Raw genomic sequence first — 26,607 nt, 5'->3', positions numbered from 1 at the left:
CCCAAAGCAGGATGTATTTTTGCTAAAAGCCACATTATTTCACTGCATAATTAACAATAACTCTGTAAATAATCTGAAAAATATCCCCCTCCCAAAGAATGTTGCATTTTCCTATACCGTCTCCCTTTGCATATGCAGCAGTGCATCCGGTATGTTTATACAAATGTCAGTAAAATAAAATAAATATCCCCAAATAAACAGCCCAGATGCAGAGTTTCTACATTGCTTCTAGCATAATTGCATTGTTTGGGTATGTTTACGGATTCCTATCCGTTTAGGTTCCTATCTCTTCCTGTTCATTTCACTCTGTTGTCATAGCATAACTCTTGCGGCATAACAGACAATAAACAGTCACTAATACTAAAATGTGGCATAAAGCAGAATGCAGACTCGGAGTTTGTGCAAGACCTTTGACCTTCCTGCTGGACCACTTTGGGCTCGAGTGCTAGAGCCCAATTTAAATTGATGGCTGTGTGATAACTGTAGATCATTTATGGGGCACATGGATTTCTGTTGCTCTCCTGAATCTGAAATGAAATCAAGCCCCAAGGCAAGCATGAGTGTGAATGCAGGCAATGGGTATTTTTCTTATTGGTGGGGGAAAGGCATCGCAAAAACTGGCTTTTTCAATATCACGGCCTTTAATGAACTGGTTTTTGAACCTTTTTTTTCCTCCTAGAAGGCAGATGGAATCTTTTTGGAATAAGTCTGTGCATACTCTTAGATTTAACTTCAACTCAGCTGGTTTACATTTGTTTTTAACAGAAATAGAGACTTGGGTGGTGGGGGCAGAAACCTTAAGGGGGTTGGATTTTTAAGGAGTGCTTACAATGCTTCAGCATCCTTGAGGGCAGCCTTAATCCTCGAGGGCAGCTGTAGTCTTCTCAGGTCAGCATGCAGCATACCCTGATGAGTTCCTTTACTAGAAATGAAAATTTTGTTTGAATTTTGACCTGTTTGAGAAATGGTCACTTGGTTTGGTCTCAGATTCTGAAACAAACAAAAAAAAAACCCAAGCAGCTTTCTGAGTCATAGGCAATGCAGTACACAGATTTTAAAAAGTAACAGTCTGTAGTTGTGGGGAAGTTGGAGGTAAAGAAATCCCCTGTTCTTTCTCTCATTCTTGACTGAGAACTCTGGGTACATAGAATAAAAAGTGCTTTGAAAAAAAACCAGAAATACCAACTGCTATCTGCAGATAAATATGAAGTAAATTTGGTGTATTTAGGTTTTTTGGTTTTGTTTTTTTTTTTTAACATTTCATTTTTGGTTTCAGGTTTCTGGAATTTGCTACAATAGCAGTATATTAAAAGTTCATCGAATTCTTTGTGTACCCAGCTGGGTAGCAAAGATATTTTCTTGGACTCTTGAACCAATCTTCTCATCTGCGGAACCAACGAACGAAGTTCGAGTGGGCATGGGAGCAACAGTTGACATCCAGAGGCAGCAGAGAATGGAGTTACTGGATCGTCAAATTATGATGTCTCAGGTTGCCCAAATGAGGCGGCAAAGGCAGCAGCAGGTATTGATATATGTTCCGTAGGGATTATGTTATGGGGAAAATGCATTTTTGGTTCATGTGTCTTTTGTGGTTCCTGTTTCTTAAAAATAGGTATTTCTTTGTTCTTCTCAATCGATCTTTCATTCACTGTTGTACTGCTAATAGCCATGTAGGTGTTTATATAGCTTTATATGTTAAAACTGCTTCACAAGATGTAAGCAGAATGTCAGACAATCCTGTAAGGATATCTTACACCATTCTTTCACCAAAAATGAGGCTGAAAGGTAAAGTGATTACCTCTTGGTGGTCTTTACTAAGAGCCATTGATGAAAGTTAGGAAGTCAAAATGCTCCTGACTCTTCTGAGTATTTGTATTGTTAGCATCCTTTTCAGAGAGGTTCAAAATTGTCTTGCGTATCTCCTTTGTTACACGCAGGTGTACTTTGAATAAGGCTTGTATCTTTTCGGAAAGTGCAGAAATTAAATTCTCTAACTTTCTTACAGAGGTCAGCCACAGGGGTTTTCTGTTTGCTGCGTTTAATACTTTTATTCTTATTGAATAGAATAGCACAGCCTTTATATTTGCTCTGTTTTAGTCAAACCAGCAAATGCAGATGTTCACATACTTTGCATTGTAGGGCAGTGAAACAAGGCAGACGGTGTCTCAATTCACTTTTTCCTTTATCTGACATGTATGTGTTACTACTTTATCAAACCTAGTGGACAACATAGGCCTTGCATTGCTCTTTGTGAACATATATTGCTCATAATTTATTTACAGCCTAGCAATTTGAGGTCTTTACTGAGTTTCCTCTGCCTGAAACACAGCTCTGTACTAATACACACGTTCTCGTTGTGTTTGAGGCAGTATAATGCAAGTAGGTATAGCTATGTTACTGTTAATATGTTGCCAGAATTAGAGGCGTGATGGCATAAATAAAGCTTTGGCCAGCAACTGGAGTATGAATCTTTGTTTCCAGTCCCTGATAACATAAAAAATTCTCTTTTCCATGATTTCGGAACATTTCAATCTGATTAAATTGTTCCTCAGGTGAAAAGATCTTCATCTACTTTTCTCTATTCCCATTAGAACATTAATCAGTTTTAACATAAGAACTGAACTAGAAATTACTCAATTCTTGAACGTTGCTGTTGTAATAGAAAATGAATTGAAAGTGTCCGTTGGTCTACAAGCTGCTGGGAAGAGTGCAGCCAAGTTTCTTCAGATAGGAGGAAGAAGCCATTCCATTTATGAAGGACAATCTTTATAATATACCTTTAATTGCAAACAGTGGTAAATAAGTTCAGAATGGTAAATGATAAAAGAAGATAAACTTGATAACATTTTCTTCTCATCTTCTCCTTTCGTTAGGCTATGAACAATGAAAGTGGAAAAATGTCTTTTCATGTTTCACTTCAAATAGAGTTCTCTAAAAAGGTGGAGGGGTTTAAGTAAAATAAATGAACATTGTTTGAACGTCAGTAAGATGTTTCCCTTTACAAGTTGCTCAAACACTTTCAAGTTGCCTTCGTGTTTGGCCTTTGACTTGAGTGCGGCATTTAGTTAACTGATAGTGCTAATCTGTGAAACCAGTGCTCGGGAGGCGATGGGATCAATGTATGAATGTTTCAGAGAGGCTCTTCAGAAAATATGTGTCATGAAAGCTTTTGACCAGCCTTTTTTTTAATGAATCACTCGCAGAATTGACTGGCCATCAACTAAATCACAAAAAGCATCATTCACAAATGTTGAGATGTAGTGGTAAAAATGAAAACCAGGCTAATTTCAATCTCAAAATAATATCTAAAAAATTGAAAACCATTTTCTGGATTGCTGTACTTGGGCAATTCTTTTGACTTTAGAGGCTTGGAAAGGTATAATTTGAAGACAGAGGAGTTGAACAGATCATGTTACAGATGGAATTCAGATGACAATTTTACCTGTAGGAGTGAAGCTGATAAAGAATGCAGATGAGTTGCTAAGGGAGTTTTTTTTGTGAAACTGAAAATAATAAAAGCTGCGAAGTATATATATAAGTCATCAAATATGGCTTTGAATTATTTTCTAGGAGAATGTTGTGCAGATTTCTGGAGTCTCAATATGCTGTCTGTAGGTAATGTGCCATAGGTGAGATAAATTAACATTTTCTCTCCTGCTATCTGTATTGTTTGGCAAGCAAAGTGACCTTTAACTTTTCTCTGTATGCAGTAGTGCAACAGTTTTGTTTAGCTGCCCCTTGAGAATGTGCTGTGCTCATTCCTTCGACTCCTTTACTCTTCAGTTCATCGTTTTGAGAGAAGAGACAATGCAGTTTCCCTGTGTATCAGTAGCATATGGAATGAGAACACAAGAACATGATAGGTTGTTTTAGTGGTGCTCCATTGTCCACCCAATGTGGCAAACTCTGTTCTGGCCATAAGGAGGCCTCTTTCTTAAATAGACGCTTTTTGTAGTAAGTTTATTCTTCAAGTCTTTGCAAGAAATTCTGAAGAGTATGAGCCTGACAAGTTACACAAGCCGACACAAAAAGAGAAAAAATTAAAAAAAAAAAAAAAACAAGGAAAGAAACTGGGGAAAAAACATTTCTCACAAGTTGTTTTTACTGTACCTCCAAGATACTGGAATGTAAATAATTTTATCTTTTTTTTTTTCCTGCTGTTCACTGAGCTCTTTTATCCAAAGCAAAATTCACTTTGGATGCTTTCTATAAAAAAAAAAAACACACCACCACCCCAGAATTTATCTGCTGGCAACTCTTTGAGGTTTACCAAGCTTTACCTTTCCCAGTCTGTCTCTAGCTGAAACGTTCTGGTCTGGAGGACCCTGAAGCACAGAGCTGTGCATGTGAGAGCTGGGTTGTAAGACACCCGTAACTTCGAGGAGTAGGTCGAGTATGTGGTAGAATTTGGACATAAACCACCAGCTTCATTACTTGAAGTACCTCATTTTAGCCCTTAAATGTTCAGTGGTACTGTGTCTGAATATGTTGTTAGAAACTGAAAAAACTATCTTACGTTGCTAGTTTCTCGGGGGAGCGTGGTTACATGGTGAGTGATTTTTGTCTTGGTTTCTTGTTGCTATGGATACAGCCCTTAAACAGATGGTAGGGTGCATATTGAAAGCTTTCTGTTCTTTTTTTTTTCTTCCATGGATAATCCTGAGAAATTATGAACTTCTCACAAATGGAGGATTACTGAGCATCACCTCCATGCACCTTTTGAGGCAGCAGAATGAAGGGTGCACCATATGTATTCATTCCCTCAAAATGTACCAGCTTGCTATTTTGTTACTGCTTTTAAAACTTTAGTTTCTTAGTTCTTTTCTTTTCCACTCTTTGTCTATCCTCTTTTCTAATTTAAATAATTTATCCTATTTTTCTTTTTTTCCCCCATTAATCTGATCTCTTTTTCCCCTTCATATCACTTTCACATTTTCATTCCTCACTATGCCATTTTCCTCCCACATTTTCATCATCTCTTCCCCTTCATCTCCATTGTTTCCCATAATTTATGTTTGCTCCTGTGCAACACCCTTCTTTGCTTTGGGGAAATTCTCTCCCATCCTGTCTTACCACCAGTAATCATTTGCTGATGCATCATGAAGCTCATAGGATTTTAAAGGATAGATGCCTCTTGCCTTTCTCTCGTTCGGACAGATGTAGTTGAGGTCTTTGGGCACTATTTTATCCTTTTGATACTGTAATATCAATGAACATTTTGGTCTTCCTCTCCTGACTTTTCTATTTCTTGATCTCTTTCTAAAGTTTATCTTTCTGTAAGCCAAATGAAAGCCCTGGTGGGAAAAGGGAAGCAGCTGCTGCATCTACGCACCAGTGTGGTAGCAGGGAATAAACTTGACTTTCACTTCCTATTGAGAAAATTGGAGGGAGGCTGGCAGATAACCAAATTGCAAATAGATAAGGGAGGAGTCCGTGCCTAGGTATTATTGGCAACACTGTTGTCACTGAAGACGGATATGTGGAAGGTGGTGGAAAGTTGCAGAAAAGGTGGTCAGCGCCTTCTGTTGGCAACTAAATACCACTTCTCCTTTGGGCGCTCATCCCTGTGCCTGTTCGGGTGGGGCAGCGTATGAACCTCAGTCCCTTCATCTTGAAAAAATGCTTTGTGTATCCACAGAACATTTATTCCTTCATTCATGCTGAGAGTGTTAAAGACATTGTATTGCCTGCTTCTTGGTTTCTCTTACGTTTCTCAGCTCAGAAGAGCTTCACCAAGTTGCTTCAGACTGTGTGATAAACCTACAGCCATATAGGAAAATCTTCACTTCATTACCTGTTTTCTGCCCCATCCTCCACTTTAAGCTTATTTTGTCTTTCCCCTCCTGGCTTTTTGTTATTCTATTCCAACTGCCATTACTTTTCAGTGAGGCCAGACTCTCTTCTGATTCATATCACGTGGCATCTCTGTATGAGATTCTTCTACTTGCAAAGACCAGACTTCTTCTATAACAATGTGGCTTCCTCTAATTGTTCATTCATTAGATGGCTTTCTCCTGGGACACTGGAGAGATGCTCTGTGTGTAGGCACACTGAGTGTCTTTACTGTTATGGGGAGCCTCATATCCTGAGAAACATGCAAGTTTCACATTTTGTCAGCTAAGGACTGTGAGCCTAGATTGCTAATTTGCCTTCAGGTTATATCTAAGTGGTAAACTCCTGACCTTGGAAAAAAATAAATTAATGGAGTGAAAACTTTCCTGGCACAAGAATTCCTCCTCAGGAATGTTATCCTCATTCACGATGGTAGAAGAAAATCCCGCAGTGAATATACTCCCAGATAGTCCATTTCTGCCTTCACAGAATCACAGAATGTTAGGGATTGGAAGGGACCTCGAAAGATCATCTAGTCCAATCCCCCTGCCGGAGCAGGATTGCCTAGACCATATCACACAGGAACGCGTCCAGGCGGGTTTTGAATGTCTCCAGAGAAGGAGACTCCACAACTTCTCTGGGCAGCCTGTTCCAGTGTTCGGTCACCCTCGCCGTAAAGAAGTTTTTCCTCATATTTATGTGGAACCTCCTGTGTTCCAGCTTGCACCCATTGCCCCTTGTCCTGTCAAGGGATGTCACTGAGAAGAGCCTGGCTCCATCCTCATGACACTTGCTCTTTCCATATTTATAAACATTAATGAGGTCACCCCTCAGTCTCCTCTTCTCCAAGCTAAAGAGACCCAGCTCTCTCAGCCTCTCCTCATAAGGGAGATGTTCCACCCCCTTAAGCATCTTCGTGGCTCTGCGCTGGACTCTCTCTAGCAGTTCCCTGTCCTTCTTGAACTGAGGGGCCCAGAACTGGACACAATATTCCAGATGCGGCCTCACCAGGGCAGAGTAGAGGGGGAGGAGAACCTCTCTCGACCTGCTGACCACACCCCTTCTAATACACCCCAGGATGCCATTGGCCTTCTTGGCCACAAGGGCACACTGCTGGCTCATGGTCATCCTGCTGTCCACTAGGACCCCCAGGTCCCTTTCCCCTACGCTGGTCTCCAACAGGTCTGTCCCCAGCTTGTACTCATACATGGGGTTGTTCTTGCCCAGATGCAGGACTCTACACTTGCCCTTGTTATATTTCATTAAATTTCTCCCCGCCCAACTCTCCAGCCTGTCTAGGTCCCTCTGAATGGCTGCGCAGCCTTCCGGTGCGTCAGCCACTCCTCACAGTTTGGTGTCATCAGCGAACTTGCTGACAGTGCACTCTATTCCCTCATCCAAGTCATTAATGAATATATTGAATAGAACTGGTCCCAGTACTGACCCTTGAGGGACTCCGCTAGACACAGGCCTCCAACTGGACTCTGTCCCATTGACCACCACTCTCTGGCTTCTTTCCTTCAGCCAGTTCACAATCCACCTCACTACCCGATCATCCAGACCACACTTCCTCAGTTTAGCTGCGAGGATGCTGTGGGAGACCGTGTCAAACGCTTTACTGAAATCGAGATAGACCATACACGTTTTACTGAAATCGAGATAGGCCTTCTCAAAGAAGTTTAAGGACCGGACCTAAGCATATTCTTTAGCTCTCCCACTGGCATTGAGAGAGATGCCACTTTGGCGAAGTCTTCTTGAATAACTTCAGAAGTTTGAGTACCAACAAGAAGTCCTTCAAACAGACATTTTGAACCCTGAAGACCACCTGCAACCTTTATACATTGCCAGGTCCATATAAACTCTTGCTCTCACAGCCAGGACTTTGGATGGAAGCAGCTTGTTCATATTGTTCCACAGATGTACATATCATTGTCAGGAAGGAATCTACCAGAGTGCTTTACCTGGATAAATGGGTGAGATTTTCAGCCAAGTGTTATGCAAAGTCTTTTTCTCTAATTAGGTCTCCATTCCAACTAGTCTATGTTACCTAAGGCTACATTGGGATTTTGTGACATGATTGAATAGAAACTACCTTTAGCAAACTTGCCATAAACTTCAAAGACAACTATACGTAAGGCACCTATAGGATAAAAAAGCTCTTTGAGCTCAGACTCCTGATGTGTGTGTGTACAAGAGTTGACATCATCTTTTTAAAAAATTCTGTTAACTAGTAAGTGATTTATGGGTTTATTTCAGCCCACAAATGAAGCATGTATGCTGCAGCGATAGTCATTGTGGCTAAATTTAGACTCAGTATTCCTTCATTCTTCCCTTCCCCTGCATGTTGATATACACATGTGGACACACCCCAAGCCTTTTTTGAAATCACAGACAGCTTCCATTTTTGTGGAGAAAACAGTATCTTCTCCTTCAGACCTCAGTGAGTCTCATCCTTTGCTTTTTGGCACTCTTTTGGCATTTTCAAATCTTGATTATTCTCTGTAATGTCTTCTCAGTGTTGAGAATAAGCCTGTTTTGATTTCAAAAGGGAAGCTTTACTCTTAGTTGTTGAGTATAAAAACTGCATATACTGCTGATGTTGGCATGTGTGAACTCTTTGGTTTTTCACTGTTTCAATAACATGTTCACAGCAGTTGATAACCCTCTACTGTTTAGATATTTCTATTTTCTTTTTCTGAATAACTTTTCATGGCTTCTAGGTGTGAAATTAAAAATGTTGAATTTCCAGGGTGCTAATCCAAGTAATGAACAGTTCATGACAATTTCCTCTACAGACTACCACTTTATTTTTCTGTCTTTTTTCATGGAAATTGGCAATTCCACAAGCTGACAGATGCTAGTAGTGCTAGTAGAATAAGCTGAATGTATGTCATTAACAGCTGGTTGTCACAGTCACAAGGCTAACTGTCTCTGACTCCTACTCCTTGGTAGCACCCTGCTCACACATTGAACTATCATTTTTTTCTTGGACTGAACTTAGGAAATTCTCTTTCTATCTGACTGGGCTTTTGAGCTATAGCCTTTGAATTTTATTTAATGTATGTAATCAATTTCCCTAGAGAAGCAGTGGTTGATACAGTGGTTGGAAAACTTCCTAAAGCAAAATACTGTTTTATTTCAAAGCAAATAATTTTTTGAGAAATAGAGTATGTTTATTCTCCTATGTGATTGTTCTGTAGTATCTTCCTCTGAAATTTAACTTGAGGCAGTTCCCCATAGAAAAGCTCCAGGCGTACAAATCTGCCCAAGCATTTCCAGAATATTTAATTTTCTGTTGTCTGATCAATTCTTGTTTACAGAAGGCAAGTTTCTTTTTCGATGTACCTGTCCCTTCATTTCTAGCTTTGAACATGGGGCAAATAAGGTATCCAGTTTTTGGGGTAGTTGGTTGTTGGATTCCAGGGCTGCTTCTGTGTTCCTTCCAGTCTGCACTGAGAGAGCCTTGATGGGAGGCCATTTCTTCTTCCTAGTGTCATCTTCTATAGCATGTAGTAAACAAGAAGTATGTAGTTCAGATAGTAAGTGGTCTATCTTAGTATACAGGTTTTCTGTTTAGAACTCTGATATTAGCACAGAACAGCTGCAGGCCAGTTTCACCAATTGTTCCTTAATGCACTGTCTTAAGAGGCATAACAGATACTAAAGTTTTGCCAAACAGTATGACACCTTGTGTGTCGACTTTGGGATGTCAACAAATGGAAGCCCCTCCTATTTGCAACCTAAGACAGAACTTGAATCTTTAGTCCCCAAAATGGGATGATAATCTGGTTTTTTCCCTCCGTCATCATAGACTAGCCCTTTATATACTCAAGTACGTGTTTATGCTAGCATGTTGAAGAATTTGGGTTTGAGTTTTCTTTGTGCCCAGTGTTTGTTATCTCAGCTTGTCAAATCAAAACGATTTTGGAACTCTGATTTATCACTTTTGTTTTGGCCTCTGCTCATTCCTCTTTGAAAAGGTTTGTGAATGAAGGATTATCTGTCTAATAATCATGCTTTAATAACAGTCCACTGTCACCAGTCAACATCCAAAGAGCCATGTGGTAAGGGTTAACTGCCTCTGTTTTGTGTAAAATGTCTAAATCGGAGCTAACATTATTTCCTCAAGTACAGACTCTGTGTTCATGCTGGTGAACCTGCCGTCGACATTTGGCATGCTGGACCCCTCCTCACCCATTATCTCACTCAACAAGAGTTGAATGCCAAATATAAGAACAGCTCTAGATCATGTCATTCCTTTAAAATTCAGGTGATGACTGATCAACAGCTTCATCTCTCAGAAAACACTCATATATAAAGATTAATTTTTAATAATGGGAACTTACTTTTCAATATATACCTGGGATTACTATGGGAAAAAGCGACAAGCCCCACTGCCGATAGTATGACATGATGCATGTTTACAACTGATGGAGCCATGACCATATCTGTGATGTCACAGCACCAGCAAGAGCCCAGTTTGGATGAAGAAGAGTTGACACAAGCAAGGGAAGCTGGCAAGTTTGGAAAAGGAAGTGCTTTGCAAAGGTGGTCAAAGCCCTGTCTCTGCTGTCTAGAGAAGATCCAAATCTCCATTTATTAGCGCAAACAAAGTCTGAGAATCTTGATCCACGCTTCCCTAATGTTGGACAAATGAATAACATCAGTTCTCAAAAATGTCATCTTTCAATTTCTGCTTGATATGAAATATCTTTCTTCTCGGCATAGTGGTCCATCACTTTCTGGCTGAATTGCTGCATCACAGCAGTAATGAAAAGTGAATGTCACTGTCATGCACAGTTTGGTACAGAATAGGTATTTACCCTTACTGTAACAGGTTAAGTGCAGACTAGTCTGACTCTTTCAGTGGTCTGAGCTAACTGCCAGTTTTTGGGAGCACCTACGCAGCTTTTCACTTACTGCCAGCCAGTCGTGTGTCTGAGTCAAATAATGGCACCCCATCCTGTCACGTGTGATAAGCAGTGGTTGACAAGGCCAGGTTCTTGGGAAGGCACGAGTACGCGAGGAAGCGTTTGCAGCTCTCTGCACCTCCCTTGAATGCAGTGGCAGAAGCAGCAATTCCCACCTTCCCTCCAAGGAGCAGATGTGCCTGACCATTGGCATTTCGGGCTTGTGCTGCTATGAAGGCATCGTGCCTGCGCTTAAATCCGTTCCATTGTCTCTCAGGCAGCTTGAGAGGCCAGATTAAAGTGTTCCTCCTAGATTTCAAAGGAAATAGCTGAGCAGGCTTCAGAAAAAGACCACATGTGGATTTCTGAAGTACTGTGACACACGAGCTCCTCTGGGACAATGCAGGCATCAAAGTTGAGGATGCAGCAACTGTGAGCTGGAGACGGAGCCTCTTGTCTAAAAAGACTTGCCTGTAGGATAAATTTCCAGAGGAAACTGGAATATCATTAGAAATTGCTGGAGCGCTCTCCTTGGTGAAAAATTCTTTCCATCATGAAGAACGATGCTCAGACCACTAATACTGGTACATTTCTACCCCCTTTCAAAAGAAGGAAGTTATTAAAATAAAACAAAACAGAACAAAAAGATCCAACCAAAAAAACAGAAGAGCTTTGTCCTCACAAAGGGGAGGGGACTCGATGATCTCCAGAGGTCCCTTCCAACCCCTAACATTCTATGATTCACAAAAAGAGGCAGGCTAGACATTTGAATAAGTCTACTGGAAATTTCACCATTGCCGTTGATCTTTCTTATGCAGTGTTCAGGGCAGCAGGTATTGACGTGTCATTCATGGCTATGCTTTTTTCTTTGTTTGTATCATCAGTATGTGTACTTCAGAGTCAATAATTTGTAGAAAAATTTATGTCTACAAAGCAAATAAGTGTTTCTTGCTTTCAGTACATTTTTTTAAAATGAAGCTTTATATGAAAGAAGTAAGACAATATTTATGTCTGTATCAAGTAATGGCTCCTATGCAGAGTAACAAACTTTAAAAATGTTACTTTAAAAGATGAAATGCAAAGCAATTTCCTTTTTTTTTTTCTTTCGCTGCGGTTGTTATGTTAAGAAAAGGTGAACAGGACAGATATCAGGAGGTGCTTCCTGTTTGTGCAAACAGATGGCGAGTTGGCATTAACCATAGACATGAGATAACATTATCAAAATATCTTAACCACATGCATCACTTTCAACAGGACTTTTATATAACATTTTCTTTCATTTCTTTTGAAATTAATCTAATTAAAATATGTGCAGATGTGGCAGCTACTTAACTGGGTATTTGTTAATTGTCCATAATACAAGATTTTTAATTGTCAAGCTTTGGATAAGAAGTGCTTTTACAAGATATGCCATGGCAGGTATGTATATGGGAAACAGGTAGAGCTGCTTTTCAAAAAGAGAGGGAGGAGATTATGTGAAAATGGCATAACTGGGGTTTTAGCAGGCTGTACAATCAGAGACATTTGCTAGCTCTAGATATCTTTTCCTTATTCTGTAGAAAAGGAGGATACTCCTTTCCTTGTAAACAGTATTGTCCCAGACACCATAAAAAAACCCCAACCAACCCAAAACAAAAAAAGACATCAAGGATGTGACTTCACAAGGCACAACTTCAGTACGTAAAGCTCTGGCAACTATCCAAGAATAAGTCCTCAATATGGCATTTCCTTACAACCTTTGCTGTGATGAAGAGCTGCTTTTTCCCATTCCCTTAATCCAGTCCATTCTTAAATTTCATTCTTTGTTCATCTAAACTCGTGACTGGTTTGTTGTCTTTCTGTAACAGAAGTTCCAACATCGTCAGTGTTCTTCTAATCCACTTCTAGTAGTGATTTATCAGAGACCAATAAGATGGTCTCCTTAGTATCTTTGTCTCCTATCAGGCGGTAACAAAGAATTTACAATCAACCGATTGTCTTTGCACTGCTAAACCAAAGGAAACTGAATTTTTCTTTAGTTAAAAAAATTACAACCTAGGAGTAAGGGAGGGGGAAGGGCTTATAGGCCTTTCTTAGCTGTGTTTATGTCACCCTTCTAGTCAGATAATTAATGAAGCAGTCTTTTTGTCAAGTGTTTTTCCTGATGACATGTGGAAGACTGTTGCAGACAGAAGTAAGGACCCAGTCACTAATTTGTGCAAAGCATTTTTATGAGTGATAGTCTGTAGACTGAATTTTTCAGTGCTTGTCTCTCTTTAGTAGCGCAGCAGTGAGGACTTCCAAAACAGAGTTTCTGATTAACGCCATGAAAACAAGTATGACAGCTGGCAATGGAGAGTGGAAGTTCTTCATAGCATCCCACTGCAGGGCCTGGGACCAGTGCATGCAAGTTGATGGGAACCCTCTGCCTCTTGACTACAGTGAGCTTGGTGCTCTTTTCATGCCATAAGCAGAGAAGGCCTCCTCAAGCCTCTCATCCTGCAGCACAAACAAAGCAATGGGAAAATTAAATATTTTTTTTTTAATTCCTTTTGCTATACTAAATCTTGCAGCATTCACACAATTGGACATGGAAAATTTGGACTAACAAAGCAGATGTGAACAAGAAATCTTACCTTTGTGTAGGTAACGTGACAAGTGGCTACTGTCCAGAGCACTGAATAATGGGGGAAGGAGCTGGTTTATGTTATGTCCCTGAGTGCATCAGCAGGCTCCCTGTGCTGAGGGCCAGCTCTGGTATGGTACAGCTTTTCAGCCTTGGAGCAGACTGGTGTGAGAAAGAGCTGTGGTTAGAAATACCTGTGAGAAGCCTTGTTGGGGCCTCAACCACTTTGACTGGGAGTTGCTTTGAAGTTCAGGTCCTTGCCCTTGGTCCTTGCTGAACTTCTTTGTGGATACGCATGTGTCAAGCCATGTATCTTCCTCCCTGGTCCTGACCCACTGACTTAACTTCTAGGCTTCATCTCACACCTGCCTTATGATTGTGGATTTGCCTGGCGATCTGGACTTTTGGCTGACCATGGTTACTGTCACTGGACCTGCTCTTCTCACTTGGATCCTGTGGAAACACACCGCATTTCAGTGAGGCCACTGCCTCTGCTTGCCTTGTTGTCACCCTTGGCTCTCAGCTTTCTTCTCAGAGCAGCACCTGTATTTGCTGCTTCCTGACACCTAAGATTCAGGACAAAGAAAAATGTCACCTGAGATAATCTCAGTGCAAGATAGCCTGAGTCTGTCAGTTGTTAAAACTGGCTCTGGATGTGAGAGGTTTAATGCATCCTCCTTACCTAGTCCTGAGTGATATTAAGTCCCAGACGCCAAACCATTTAGTATTAAACTTAATGCTTTCGTAACAAACCAACAAAACAGAATCACAGAAGAACTGCTTGGATTTCATTTAATGGATTAGACTGGTAGACATTTGTCACTGAAGGTGCTTTGCAAGAAAGGAGCTTACATACTGGACCCTTGATCATCCTCACTGCTTAATTATTGCCTCTGTTTTAGACCGCTCCAGAGAGCTCTGTTATCTGAGAAAAGGCTCCTGTGGAGGCTAAGGAGACGGGTATGAGCTCATCCATGCTGTTGGGTTCTGGTGTCAGGGTTTAAGTATATTGTAAAATACATAAATACTTTTTACTGATTCCCCAGTAGGGACTCTCACATGGTTTAGAAGCATCACTTAAATAAATTCATCTGATTGGATCTCTTCTTGTGAAATCTTCCTGACTTCTTGCGGAGTAAGTGTGTTAGCACAGTCAAAAACCACTGTAATACAGAAATTGTCATAAAATTATGAAGGGGAGGTCTGCAGAATAATTCCTGTGAGGCAAGGCTGAGTATTGGTCTGGAAATCTCCTTCTGCACGTTTTTAAACTGGAATTTGCAATGTTTACTTAAGACCTTGTTTTGCTGTTTGCTTTGGATCAAATTAAAATTCACAGATCTTCCTGTATTTCTGCTGTGATAGTTAAGGTTGTCAGAAAGTCTTTACACAGTCACCATCCACACTGGAAGTCCATGGCCTTGATCTCCATCTCCTGTGCATCCGAGACATTAGCTGCACTTCCTAATTTTTCCTTACCTTTACTCTATGGGATTGGCCCCAGTACCAGTCCCATAGTTCCTGCCACAGTTCCCTGAATCTCTGCTCTTTTGTGCCTGACTTTGTGCAAGTCTGTGAGGGGAAACAATTTTCTTGCTGTTAAGGATCAAGAAGCATAATGTGCCTGGTTTTGGTGTGGTTTGTAAAGTAATACACAGATGAGAAGTGTTGGGATTAATCCTAAACATCAGTGTTCACATACCATTAATTCAACCTTTAACACGTGTTGTATGTTGGACGTTCTTACCTCGTTAATATAGTTAAGAACTGATGGGTTATATTTGTCACAGTTTTCAAAGGTAATTGAAATATTCTGAGGGCAACTGAAAAAGATCTTTCCACAACTATTTTGATCTAATTTGTCTAGTCTGTTATTTCTGGGAAAGGTTTAGTAGTCTTCACATGGAACCCTTCTGAATACATCAGTCTATACCCGTAGTTTATCAAGATATCTGCTGTAAACCTTCAAAACTCGATAGTTAACTTAGTGAGGAATATGCATTTTTTTACTGAAAGTAATGAATTCTATATGCATTAATTTAAAATGCATTGTAATTTTGGAGTAAGGAGGTCGACAGATCTCTTTGTAGTGTTATGTGACAGCACACAGGACAAAGAAGATGCAAAACTAAACTGGAATAGGCAGCTCGGTAGTAAAGCTGAGGGCACAGCTGGAAACGTACATTTATTTCAGTTTTCAGATACACTGGAATACTGCTAAATTAATTCATTTATTGTAGATTTTATATTTCACACTCATTATTCTGTGTGACTTCCGACAAAGAAATGTGTCATAGTCCTGTTAGCATTTGTCAATTCACCGATTTAATGTGAATGACCCTTGGAAGCATTATTTTCTCCCACTCAGGTCTTTTCAAAAGAACAAAACCAGGCAAAACAGCATTAGTGCAGTGTTCTTGCTGAACTGTAGAACTTAGTAGACTTTTGGAAATTCAAAGTTAATGAATTAAAACTCAACATAATTCTGAGTTGAGGGAAATTATAAATGGGGAATTACAGGATGTGATTTTCCAAGACCACAGAGTAGTGCAGCGGTGTCAGTAGAAGGTCTGAGATCCTTCTCTGAGTTTGAACTACAAACCAGTTCTCCTTTTTACTACACTATGCTGTTTGGCTAACGCAAGGCTTACACAGAATCCTTTTGTTAAAACCTCATGACTTTTGAGCAAATGTTTTATACAGTACGCAAAATAGAAATGTAGATATGTAATGATTATTTAATTCAAAATCACGAACAGTGGAAACTCTGTCTTGAAAACCGGTGATGCACATCTTCACAGGGAAAAATGCACTATAGTATAGAAGGGACTGGAACACTTTACAAGCTAGCGTTTCAAATCTCATGACTCCCCAAATGCTTTTTTAAGTGTGCTATTGCAGTGCCCCCTGTGGTGTCTGGGCTGGCTGGGTCTACTCTGGAGAGAAAGGAAAAAAACAGAGGAAAGGGCAGGAAAACTAAATAAACAGATTTTTTTTTTTTGTGGTCTAGGAGCAAGTTTAGCTGCTGCTGATCTGATTGAGCAGACAGCGTTTAATGCTGTAGGTGTACATAAAGGCAGGAAGAGCCCTCGCTGGGAGAAGAAAAGAAAAAAGTCTCTTAAGAGGAAGATCTTCTGAGAAACGACAGTATAGAACTAAAATAGAGCAACTAGAGGAAGGAAGTCCATGTCCTATATATACAGAAAGGGAGGGGGATCTTCTCTATAGTAACGGAGGGAGCAGGGGAGGAGGAGAAGGACAACACAAGCTGCAAAAGATGTTTGAACAAATTGAATAGAAAAGAGAGATTTGAGGTTTGCTCTTCTTCCCCGCGTGCAGGGCCTGTGGTTTTGGTGTGATACAAAATCCCTTAAAAAATGTTTGTTTAAGCTAATAAAATGAAGATATATTGTTTCTGGACAATTACAAAGCTTGTACCTTAGTGTTTGTACTTATTATTACAAGACTTGAAGCTCGGTTGTTAAAAGAAAGTTTCAGTTCTGTGATTTACACCATACATACGTTACTGTTGTGTTATTTGTATTACTACTTAGTTACGAAAAATTTTGGCACTGGAATACAGCCAGATTTTGCAATGGTATTTAATACGTGGAAGTTAGGTGAGGTGGTCTGTGTGTCTGTAACAGTCGCATTGGTGTCACAGAAGTAATCACTTGCATGGAAATCCCTGGTATCCTGAAGGTTGGACTTATTCTGAGTTTCCTGATGTGGTTTTGCTGATGCACTGAGAATCCATTTTTGCTTCTTCCCCCCACTTATTTCTTGCACTCTTTTTCCCTTGTTAACTCCAGCGGCAGTCTTGCAAAGCACTTCCAGGACCCACTGTTGCATCTCTTGCCAGGAAAATCCCTGTTGGAAAAGAGAGCAGGGCCTTCAGCCTCAGAAATCTAGCACTGCAGTAAACTAAATTTTTCGCAATGGATGTGAAACATCCTTTCCTCCTTCTCTTAACACTCCTCCTTAATTTACAGTGATTACTTCTAATAGCTAGTAAAGCAGTAACCAGACCCAATTTTGACTTCATAAGAGACTGCAGCAGTTTTTGTTGTTTAAGATAAAGTATTCTACTCAAATGTTTGCCTTTCGTATTACGTGGGATGGATGATCTTTTCGTTTAAAAAGATATGTAGTTCTTTTTGCAAAGACTGACAGCAGTGTCTGGTTTCAGGGTGGGATGATTAACTGGAATAGACTGTTTCCTCCTTTACGTCATAGACATAATGCGAATTATCAAGATCATCACCTGTCTGAACAAGACACACCTCCACCTACCGAGGTTTCTGAAGAGCAGGTAAACATTTTTTCTATTTTAAAATGGCATCAAAGAACTGGTTAGGAATTACCCCTACTAATTTTTTTGTCTGTTGACACGGTTTCTTAAACGTTCTCTATGGCAGCACAAATAGGAATATCAGATAACAGTCACAATACAGAGACAGCAAATTGTCGTTACCATCCAAACCAGAGTTACAGATCAACTTGTGAGTTTCTGCTTTTATGTGTAACTGTTTGTCTTTTGTATTGAAAGATGAGACAGTTTCACTAGTGGGGGCTATTCAAATCTGATAAAACGAATGTTTCAAAGAAGGAAAAATGACAAATAGATTTCATTATTCATCTTGTAGACATGCAAGTGTTCCTTCACTGAGGTCTCCAGCTTAATTTCCAATTCAGTCATGTAGTTTTTTGGAAATAAGAATGTTATGCCAGCTGTGGACTGCAACAGACACTTGGTCTAAAACTTGGATGTTTCCCTCAATAATGTGGTTGACTGATTTCACATACTGATGCCAGAGAGAAGTTTGTGTCTTTTCTATCAAGTATAGATTTAGACTTGTTGTATAGATTTAGACTTCTGTTGGTAGTTTTATTCTCAGAAGAGAGGATGACTGACCAGGAAAGCTAAGAATTTCATAACAGTCTTGTTTCTTCAGGATTTATTGCATGCAATCCGGTTCACCAGGTTGTAGCCTATCTGCAGTTAGCTGCATTGGCCATTTTATAGCTTAAGGCCTCTGTTATCCTTGAACAAGAGCAGGTTTCAAGGGTGAGTTTTTCTTTCCCTTTTTCCTTTTTTTAGGGAGATAAATCAACACTTGCTAGCACCACGCTGTCATTTCTAGTTAGTTTAAAATGAGATTGTCCCAAACAGAAATCTTTGCTATGATCTGATTTCTAGTTTTGATTCACTGTTAGATTATGTACAAAAAGTTCAAAACTTCAACTGCACTGGTGGTTTTGACTGCAAACCTGCCGGGCTACATCCAAAAAGGCAAAAAAACCCCAACCAATTAAAAAAAAAAAAAAAGAAAGAAAAAGGAAAAGAAAAAGAAAAACCCCACGCCAAAGAACACCTTTTGAGACAAAACCCAGAAATTTAGTTTTGGCTGGCCTGAAAGCCTACTCAGTGCCAGGTATGGGCTGGACCAAAAGATTTCCCTGCTGGGTTGGTTTGTTTATTTGTTTTATTGACAATTTCTGCTTATAGGAACTTTTATTGTTGGGCTGGAACTAATGAAATAGTTATTAGTCTGACTTATGCTGGATTCTCACTCAAAGCCTTTAGGCCCAGATTTATGAACGCAATATACGCTTGTGTTTTCTTGTGCATTGAAGTTGTAGAGCTCACCTGATTGCTGTGATTTGCAATGCTGTCTAGTTACCCTGCAAAGAAACAAGTAATCTAAGCACCTTTGATTTCTCGGGACTATACTAATAACTGCATAAGTTGTCTTAGAATGCCAGAAATGCAAGGTTTTCTTCTGTTTTTCAGATTAAAATTTGCAAGCATTTGCAATGCTTTTTGGTACAAAAATCTCTGCATTTCTTGTGGGTTTTATAGCACCTTAAATTACCGTTACCAGTATACATCTCTGTTTCCTGGAGCTGTATTCAGTTCCCGTGGTTAAAATATACTCAGATGAAAAGAGCTTTTTGTTGTTACAATCTATTCCCTGGGAGGCTCACTAGATATTTGTGTAAATGGGAACATTGAAATTCCATCCACCGCTTCTTAAGGTTAGAATTCATGGCAAGTACGGTAAAAACCTTTCTTCTGAAATGTATTTCTGTGGTTAGCTTTTATTCCACTGCCTGCCCTTTTTCTCATAAAAAGCACAATCTTAGGTGAAAATCAGGCAGAGGAAACTTTAGAAAGTTACAGGTTATGAAATCCAGCTTGAAGTTACACTATTGTTGCAGAGGTGTCGAAAGTAACCGTTCATTTCTCTCTGTACAAGAAGGTGAGAAACCGACACCGGGCTGTAATGGGGGAAAAAAAGGAAATGCACAGAAATGATCAGTGCTGTATTTGATGTTGTGACAGCCAAGGTAGCTGTTTTCAAAACGTTTTTTAACTGTGTATTTGGATTAAGAGAACGAGGACCCCCAGCTCTGGGCATACTTGGCAGTTGTGTATTTCTCAGTAAGCTGCCAAAGCAGAGAAGATTAAAAATACTGAAAGTTCTGGAGGCGTCTTAGAGGAAGGGGAGGTTGCTTTTAATGGCCTGTTTCTTTTAAAAAGCATTTGAAGTACTTTCAGTGCTAGTGCACATTGCTCTTGCACCCTGGGAAGAGTCCTTCTGAGATATAATCAGCCTCTGCTACGTTCCTGCTCAGCTTCATTCTGCTGCTGCTGCAGAGTCTGTACAAGCAGAGGAGGAGCAGCAGGTAGCTCCCAGACAGCTCCTCTAGCCCAGAACTTCCAGGTTCAGGAGCTGTGGTGTCTGGTCACAGGCTGTTTGGAGCAGGATGGGGAAGGCTTTATGCTGCCAGTGGCCACAGTTAATTTTATGTGCAGCTCACTGCCCTCCCACTGCTCTTTCTCCCCCCTCTCTAGAAGATTAAATATAAAAGTGAATGAGTTATATTGTGACTTTCAGTCATACCTAATTGAGAATTGTAGATTTTGAATGTACTTCAGATTGGAATTTAACCATAAATTAAATTTGGTTATACCTAACATTGCTTTTTACATGTGGTAATTTAAGTATCTGTTAGCACAGAGCAAAAAGGTTAGGTGTCGAGTACCTGATATTATAAAGACAGACAGTCGAGTGGTTATTGATTACCAAAATCGCCGTCTTAATATGCCCTTTTCTAGGTAATTCTTCCAGGTCATTGACTTAATGCTGTTTTGAGAATATTTAGAATCTTTCCAAGAATTTTACTGTGAACTCATTTATTGTATTGCCTCTGTTTTAGGGCTAACTTTCAGGTTTCAGTGAACGGTTTTGTTTTTTTAATGCCTTCTGGAGAAGTAGGTTGTCTCAAGGAAAGTAGAGCTAAGGATGCCTGGACAGGTTTTCACATCTGCTGTAAAATTCCATATTTTGGTCAGTGTTGGGTTCTTGAGGTCCTTTTCTTGTCGAGAACAGCAAGCCCCGAGGTCAGATTGTAGTTTTCATATGTGATACCATACTTTCTATCTTACTCTTCTTTCAAAACTGGACCAGCTAGGAAAATACAGGTGTGGCATTTTCAGCAAACGGTTGGTTTTGAATAAAGTATCAGAAGGCAGTCATCTCCATGGCAATGTTTTCAAGCGTGCTGTCCCAGAGACGTCTTTGTGGTGGTGTATAGCCATGCTTGCTTACTCTCTGGAAAGGTAAGCTTCTGAACAGCCTGATGAGTGGAAAAGTGATCTACGACACTGTTAGCACGACTAACACATACACAGTGCGAATAAAACTCTGTTTTTAAAGCAGTGTTGTGTTATTTCTTTTCCAGGTTGCACGACTTATGGAAATGGGATTTTCCAGGGGAGATGCTTTAGAAGCTCTGAGGGCTTCAAATAATGACTTAAATGTAGCCACTAATTTTCTACTGCAGCACTGATGGTTTTCTGTGTGAAGGAACTTCACTTGCTGGGTTTGTACACGTCTGGAAGAGGATCAAAGCCACCTGCTGGACAGACTCACGAAGGTCGTTCCCCCCAGGAGTGAACGTCAGAAAGGAGGAACTGGCTCCGCGTGACTGGTGATTCAGAGTGATGTTAATGAATGACGTGAACTGTTCCCAAGCCTTCAGATCACTTGGTGGTTTCTGGTCTGGTTATCCTTTTCAAAGTAACTTTAGTTTCTACTTATTACTGGATATCACCTAAATTTATTTTTAAAATAAAGTAGGTGGTTTTTTTCTTGTAATTCTTATTAGACATGTTATCAAACTTAATGACTAGGAAAAGAAGCTCCAACACCCATGACGACTAGATTTACCTATCAAGAAAAATTATATTTTCTTCATTTACCAGTCTAATTCCTCTAGCTTACATGTTATTTTACAGTACTTGATTTTTGATTACAGTAATAAGAGGTTTGAAGATCACTTCATTTTCAACTCAGTAAAGGGTTATGGGACTACTATGTCATTCTTCAGAAAGTTTTATTAATGCCTGTAATATTTTCTCTCTTGAATTCCTTTTTAAATAAAAGTTGTCATTCAGCACATAAATACACAGGTAGAATGTGAGAAAATTCATGTGCGTGTTGCAAGCTACGGTAAGTGACCACTGTAAATTTAAATTTTACAAACTGAGTAAATTGTTATTCGGATACAGGTCATGAAGATACTCACTGGAAGCAATAAAGATGAATTGAATGATACAATCAGATCAGAACTGAAATGATTTGAACTACTTCCATGTCTAATTCAGACAGACTTCTGTAACAATGGGGGTATGCTCGGTGTCCTATGTGCTGGTTTCATTTTTTGAGCTGGCTACATACTGTCTTAAAACAAAATCATAAAAAGCTAACTTTTATATATATAGTTCTAGTTTTCTACTGTCAAAGATGTGGATGACCCTGCATTTGCTGGATCTTCACTGTCTGAAGCAACTTACTGTTGATCATAGACTGGGATATTAACCTGAAGGGTGATCCAGGCTAACACAGGAGGTAACAGGACGCTAATGCCAAGGTAGTACAATATTGGTTTTGAAGTTTAGATTGATAAATAAACTTACTTAGCTTGACTCTCAGAAATGCTCAGTATTAGCACCTTAGGAGTCTCAGGAGGTGGGGTGGAGAGAGGTGAACACCTCTATAAAACCAAGCTGAATATGAGATTCTGAACTGTGACTCCATGAAACCAATCTGCTCATGTATCTCAAGCATTTAATGTATGTTTCTGTATGTACCTTTTTTTGTACATTGTGTGTATGTATGTGTCCATTTATATACACATAGGCATATTTAATACATATATACATTAAGAATAAGATAGAGGTCATCAGAAGCTTAGCAAAGGCAATAGCAGATGGAAAAGGGAGGAGGTAAAAGAATACAGGAGAGAGAAGGATGTTTTGAACATCCAAATGAACATGTGTGTACCAAAGTACACACCTGCACAGCCTCACTGGGCCTGGAAAATATACTGGGAAATTACAGGACAAGATTTAGGGAGAGGGAGATACCTTTCTTTTTTTTCTTTTTTTCTTTTTTTTTGCTTTAATTGACTGATAAAACTGAAAAAAGTCCTTCAGGCATACAAGTCCTTATCCAGAAATGACATCAAATTTGTGCAGCTTTCGGCACATGACATAATTTTTAATAAAGTCAATGTTCTGTACGTATTTTTTAGTGTTTTCCAGTGGGTGAAATAAGGGGTTTTTAGAATGACCATGTGTTTTCCTGGGCTTTGATCAACCTCCTTCAGGGTTTGGCTTGCTGCTATGATCACATTATTTAGGCAGGGTCTGCCTTTTAATTGAAAGGTTTTGTTTGTGTGAAGCTGTGTGGCTGTCTGTGTGTGTAGGCTGGGACGTTTCTGTACCCGGAGAACTCTGGAAACCTGCTGTCTTACAAAGGGAAGGGCAAATGTAAGAAAAAAAGCCCTACAATAATTTGTATATATAAACTAGTTAAATGTTTTGAAACTAGTACAGGTTTTCATTTTGAAACACACAGATTCTTCCTTCACAAATATTATATCAAAAGTAGCAATAAAGACTAGCGAATTACTTCAGAAGTCAAATTTTGTCTGTAGGAAATAAAGGTCCACCTAGCCCAGGGTAAATTCCATATGACCTTTGAGGCATTGCCCTGCTCTGGGGACAAGCACAAAGAGCATTTATTCCTTGGAATTTTAAAACGTGTCGAGTGGCACCCAGGACATGTAAGTGGATATTCTCCAAGCCTAAATCCTTTCTTACTATTTTCTATACAAGGGGTATCCAAAGGTCACTGTTGTTTGGAAAACCCCATTTCGCTGGGCATTTTGCAAAATATGGTCAAAACAACGGGTAAAATTCAGGTCTTGGTGATGTCAGTTGAAAACTCCCCTTGACATCTGTGAGAACAGTTTGTGCTCAAAATGCTTCCAGGGTTGTGATTTCCAACTTAAAAAAAAAAAAAGAAGTGGTAAAAGGAGGGGTCTCAGATGCCATTGAACACAGTTCCTGTTTCGTACAAGAACCATAGAAGAAAGATTCACACATTAGAGCTGGGAAGCAATTCGGTTTCCACGTACGTGGTGCTGAAACTTTCATGGACCATTTCTGGGAATGCGAGGAGCGTGTTCACAGCCTACACAGTGTTTGTCCGATAAGCTTTTGAGTATCTCATCGCACAGTTTCTATTTTGAGTGGGACCCAATGATATATTTTTCAGGCAGCAAGAGAATGCAGAATACTTTTCTACAGAGAGGATTTTAAGTCCCTAGGAAATTCATGCTGGTTTTAGTAAAGCCATGATATTTGGTATTTTGAAATAAAAGTAGTTGCTGCTGTTAAAATTTCTCTGCTAGACTAGGAATGTTGTCTTTTGAGACAACACCGGAATAATTTATTGGGGACTTTCCTAGACGGTTATGTGATACTTTGAAATACACCCACAGGGAGGTTTGTATTTGTGGAAATCTGCCTGATAAGACGCCAGGTTCTCAAGCCTGAACTTTTTGCTGAGATGCAGAATGATTGGGCTTCATACCTACCAAAACCATTTTCCTCTCCCAAAACAAGTGTTAAAGGTTGCCTGCTACTTACGTCAGCACGTGGACTGTCACAGTTAGTTCATGTACCCACCTGAGCTGTCTGGCGCTTGTTGATGCCTTCGTGAACGTGTGATGGAGAAAAGGTCTCGTCATTTTTGTCTGAAATAGAAGAAAATCAAGCAAAAGGTATTGCAAGATACTGGGCAAAGGGCAACATTTTTGGCTCTCCTGTTTGTGTATGTGTGTACATATATACATATATGTGTAGATGCATATATATGTGTGTATACATATGTATCTATACAGAGAGTGAGAATATTTATGTATTGATGAATTAACTGGAGCTAAGAGTTTGTTGAAGAAAATTAAAAGTCTGTATTCAAAGACTCCCACCTCTCAAACACGTGTGTATTTGGAGTACAAATGCAGTTTTCAAGGCACCCAAATTTGAAAACACTGAGAACTACAACTCTCATGTTATTGGGGAACTGCATCTGTTTGAGGGTAAATAAATGCGTGGTATTCATTTGAACTAACGGGGGTTGATACGTAAGTGCAATTTATTTCTTGTGCATGTTCTTTCACAAGAAAAACCTAAAGGAGATCATCTTTCTTTAACTGGGTAGCCATAGTAATAAGTATTTTATATAAATCAGTATAAATACTATTTTATTAGGAGAGTCACGTGAACACACAAACACTGTATGTGTTTATATATATGCACACATATATGCATATTTTATATATGTATATGTGCTTACTTAAAACATACTGGGTTTGGTTTAATTTTTAGTAGGATTGATTACATTCCTCCTGTTTCCATATATAAAGGGATGCTTTGACCAAGGAAAGTCCACTCTTAACTGAAACTCAAAGCGGGTACGTGCTACCAATAGTTTTCAGTCCAAATATAAGATGAGAAATGGATGATGGGAGCAGAGGAACGGTGCAACCTGATGAATGGGGGCGACTGGTGAGAATCTCAACAAATTGATAGTTCGGTTGTCATTTGATTTTTTCTAAAGAAGAGTTTTAAGAGGAAATGAGAAGTGAGCTGGGCTCACACGTGTTTGTAGGGGACTGTTTCCAAACCTGAAGGGTAGCATTGGAGAAAGCAGGAGTATACTTACTTTAAAAGTGGGTGAAAAATGCCAGGATCATGGCTGAACAGAAAGTAGGATTGGGCCTGTTGGCCAGAGATGAGTAGGGACCATAAATGTCATTTAAGGTTAGCAAAGGAGAGGACTTGAGGGAGGCTGGGGAGGTGGAACTGAGCAAAAACAGAGTTTAGAGAAAAGGAGCAAAGCAGAAGATAGACTGTAGAGGACAGAAAGAAAAGACCTGCTGAGAGGAGGGAGGCGGGATGTCACGTTGCGCTTAGTTCAGTTTTGAAAGAATTCACAGGGATTCTCTGTGGAAAATGCAAATACACAATATTGTGGCTGATTTGTACTGAAAATCGCCTCTTTTTTAAGGGGCGTCTGATAGGGGAATCCTTCCATTTTAGTTGGTTGGTTTTGCATGAGACGGTAGGTGTAAGGAAGAGAGAAAACAGCGTAATCCCAGCAACTCGGCAGCGAAGCAAACCCTGGAGTCACCGCAGTGTGGGGGAAAGCAAGTGTTTCTGGTTCTCAAAGCACAGTTAGTCCTGCCAACCTGACCCTTCTCCTGGCACCCCATCCCTGCTGCCGAGAGACACGCTCCAGAAAAGGACACAGCTCCCTGCAGGTCCCACCGCTCTTCCCACGCAAGGTTGTTTATAAATCCCCGTGCCATGAGAGCACACTACGTTCCTGGGGAAACACAAGCCTCCTACGTAAAGGAGGTGGAGCGAGAGCTTGTGCTCATCCCTTGCCGCTTCTGAGCGTTGGCTTTGCTTGCGGGGCGGAGAGGCACGCGTGCACCTCTGAGGAGCCAACAGTCACCCACATCACCTGGCCCGAACGATGACACCGGGGCTTGTTACTTGGCAGCAAGAAGCTTTTATTTTAAGTAGATACGTGCATTTTTACATGACTGTATTTTACTGGTTTACAAAGATGGATGCAATAGCTTAAATCCAGGACAATTTAAAGCACAGACTGAAGAGGTGTGTTGTACGGCACAGGGAGTTTACTAACAGCTAATGTGTAATTGCAGCCAGGAGCTGTTGTCCCCTAGCGCTCTCCTGGAAATTTATGCTTTTAGCTGAAAGTGTGAAGTTGGGAACCGCTGTTAAGGGAAAAAGGCGATGCTGTTTGAGCTCCATGTGCTTATTTGCCATCACGATACGGCTTGTCAGACAGGCAGGTTGTGTGCAGAGATCCT

At 40.0% G+C, this 26,607-nt stretch overlaps 1 protein-coding gene across 1 annotated transcript in view; it reads left to right on the top strand.

The window, feature by feature from the left end:
* Positions 1-24,686, top strand: part of UBAC2 (UBA domain containing 2) — a 107,698-nt gene extending 83,012 nt beyond the window's left edge. Inside the window, exons 7-9 of the mRNA XM_068423999.1 lie at positions 1,277-1,522; positions 17,537-17,659; positions 21,097-24,686. Of these exons, the coding sequence (XP_068280100.1) occupies positions 1,277-1,522; positions 17,537-17,659; positions 21,097-21,204 (477 nt within the window). The 3' untranslated portion in view covers positions 21,205-24,686. The remainder of the gene's footprint in view (positions 1-1,276; positions 1,523-17,536; positions 17,660-21,096) is intronic.
* Positions 24,687-26,607: the final 1,921 nt, after the last annotated feature.

The sequence above is a fragment of the Nyctibius grandis genome, chromosome 2 (genome assembly GCF_013368605.1).
Source record: "Nyctibius grandis isolate bNycGra1 chromosome 2, bNycGra1.pri, whole genome shotgun sequence".
In the NCBI taxonomy this organism is placed as follows: Eukaryota; Metazoa; Chordata; class Aves; order Nyctibiiformes; family Nyctibiidae; genus Nyctibius; species Nyctibius grandis.
This window is presented reverse-complemented; position numbering and strand designations above follow the sequence as displayed.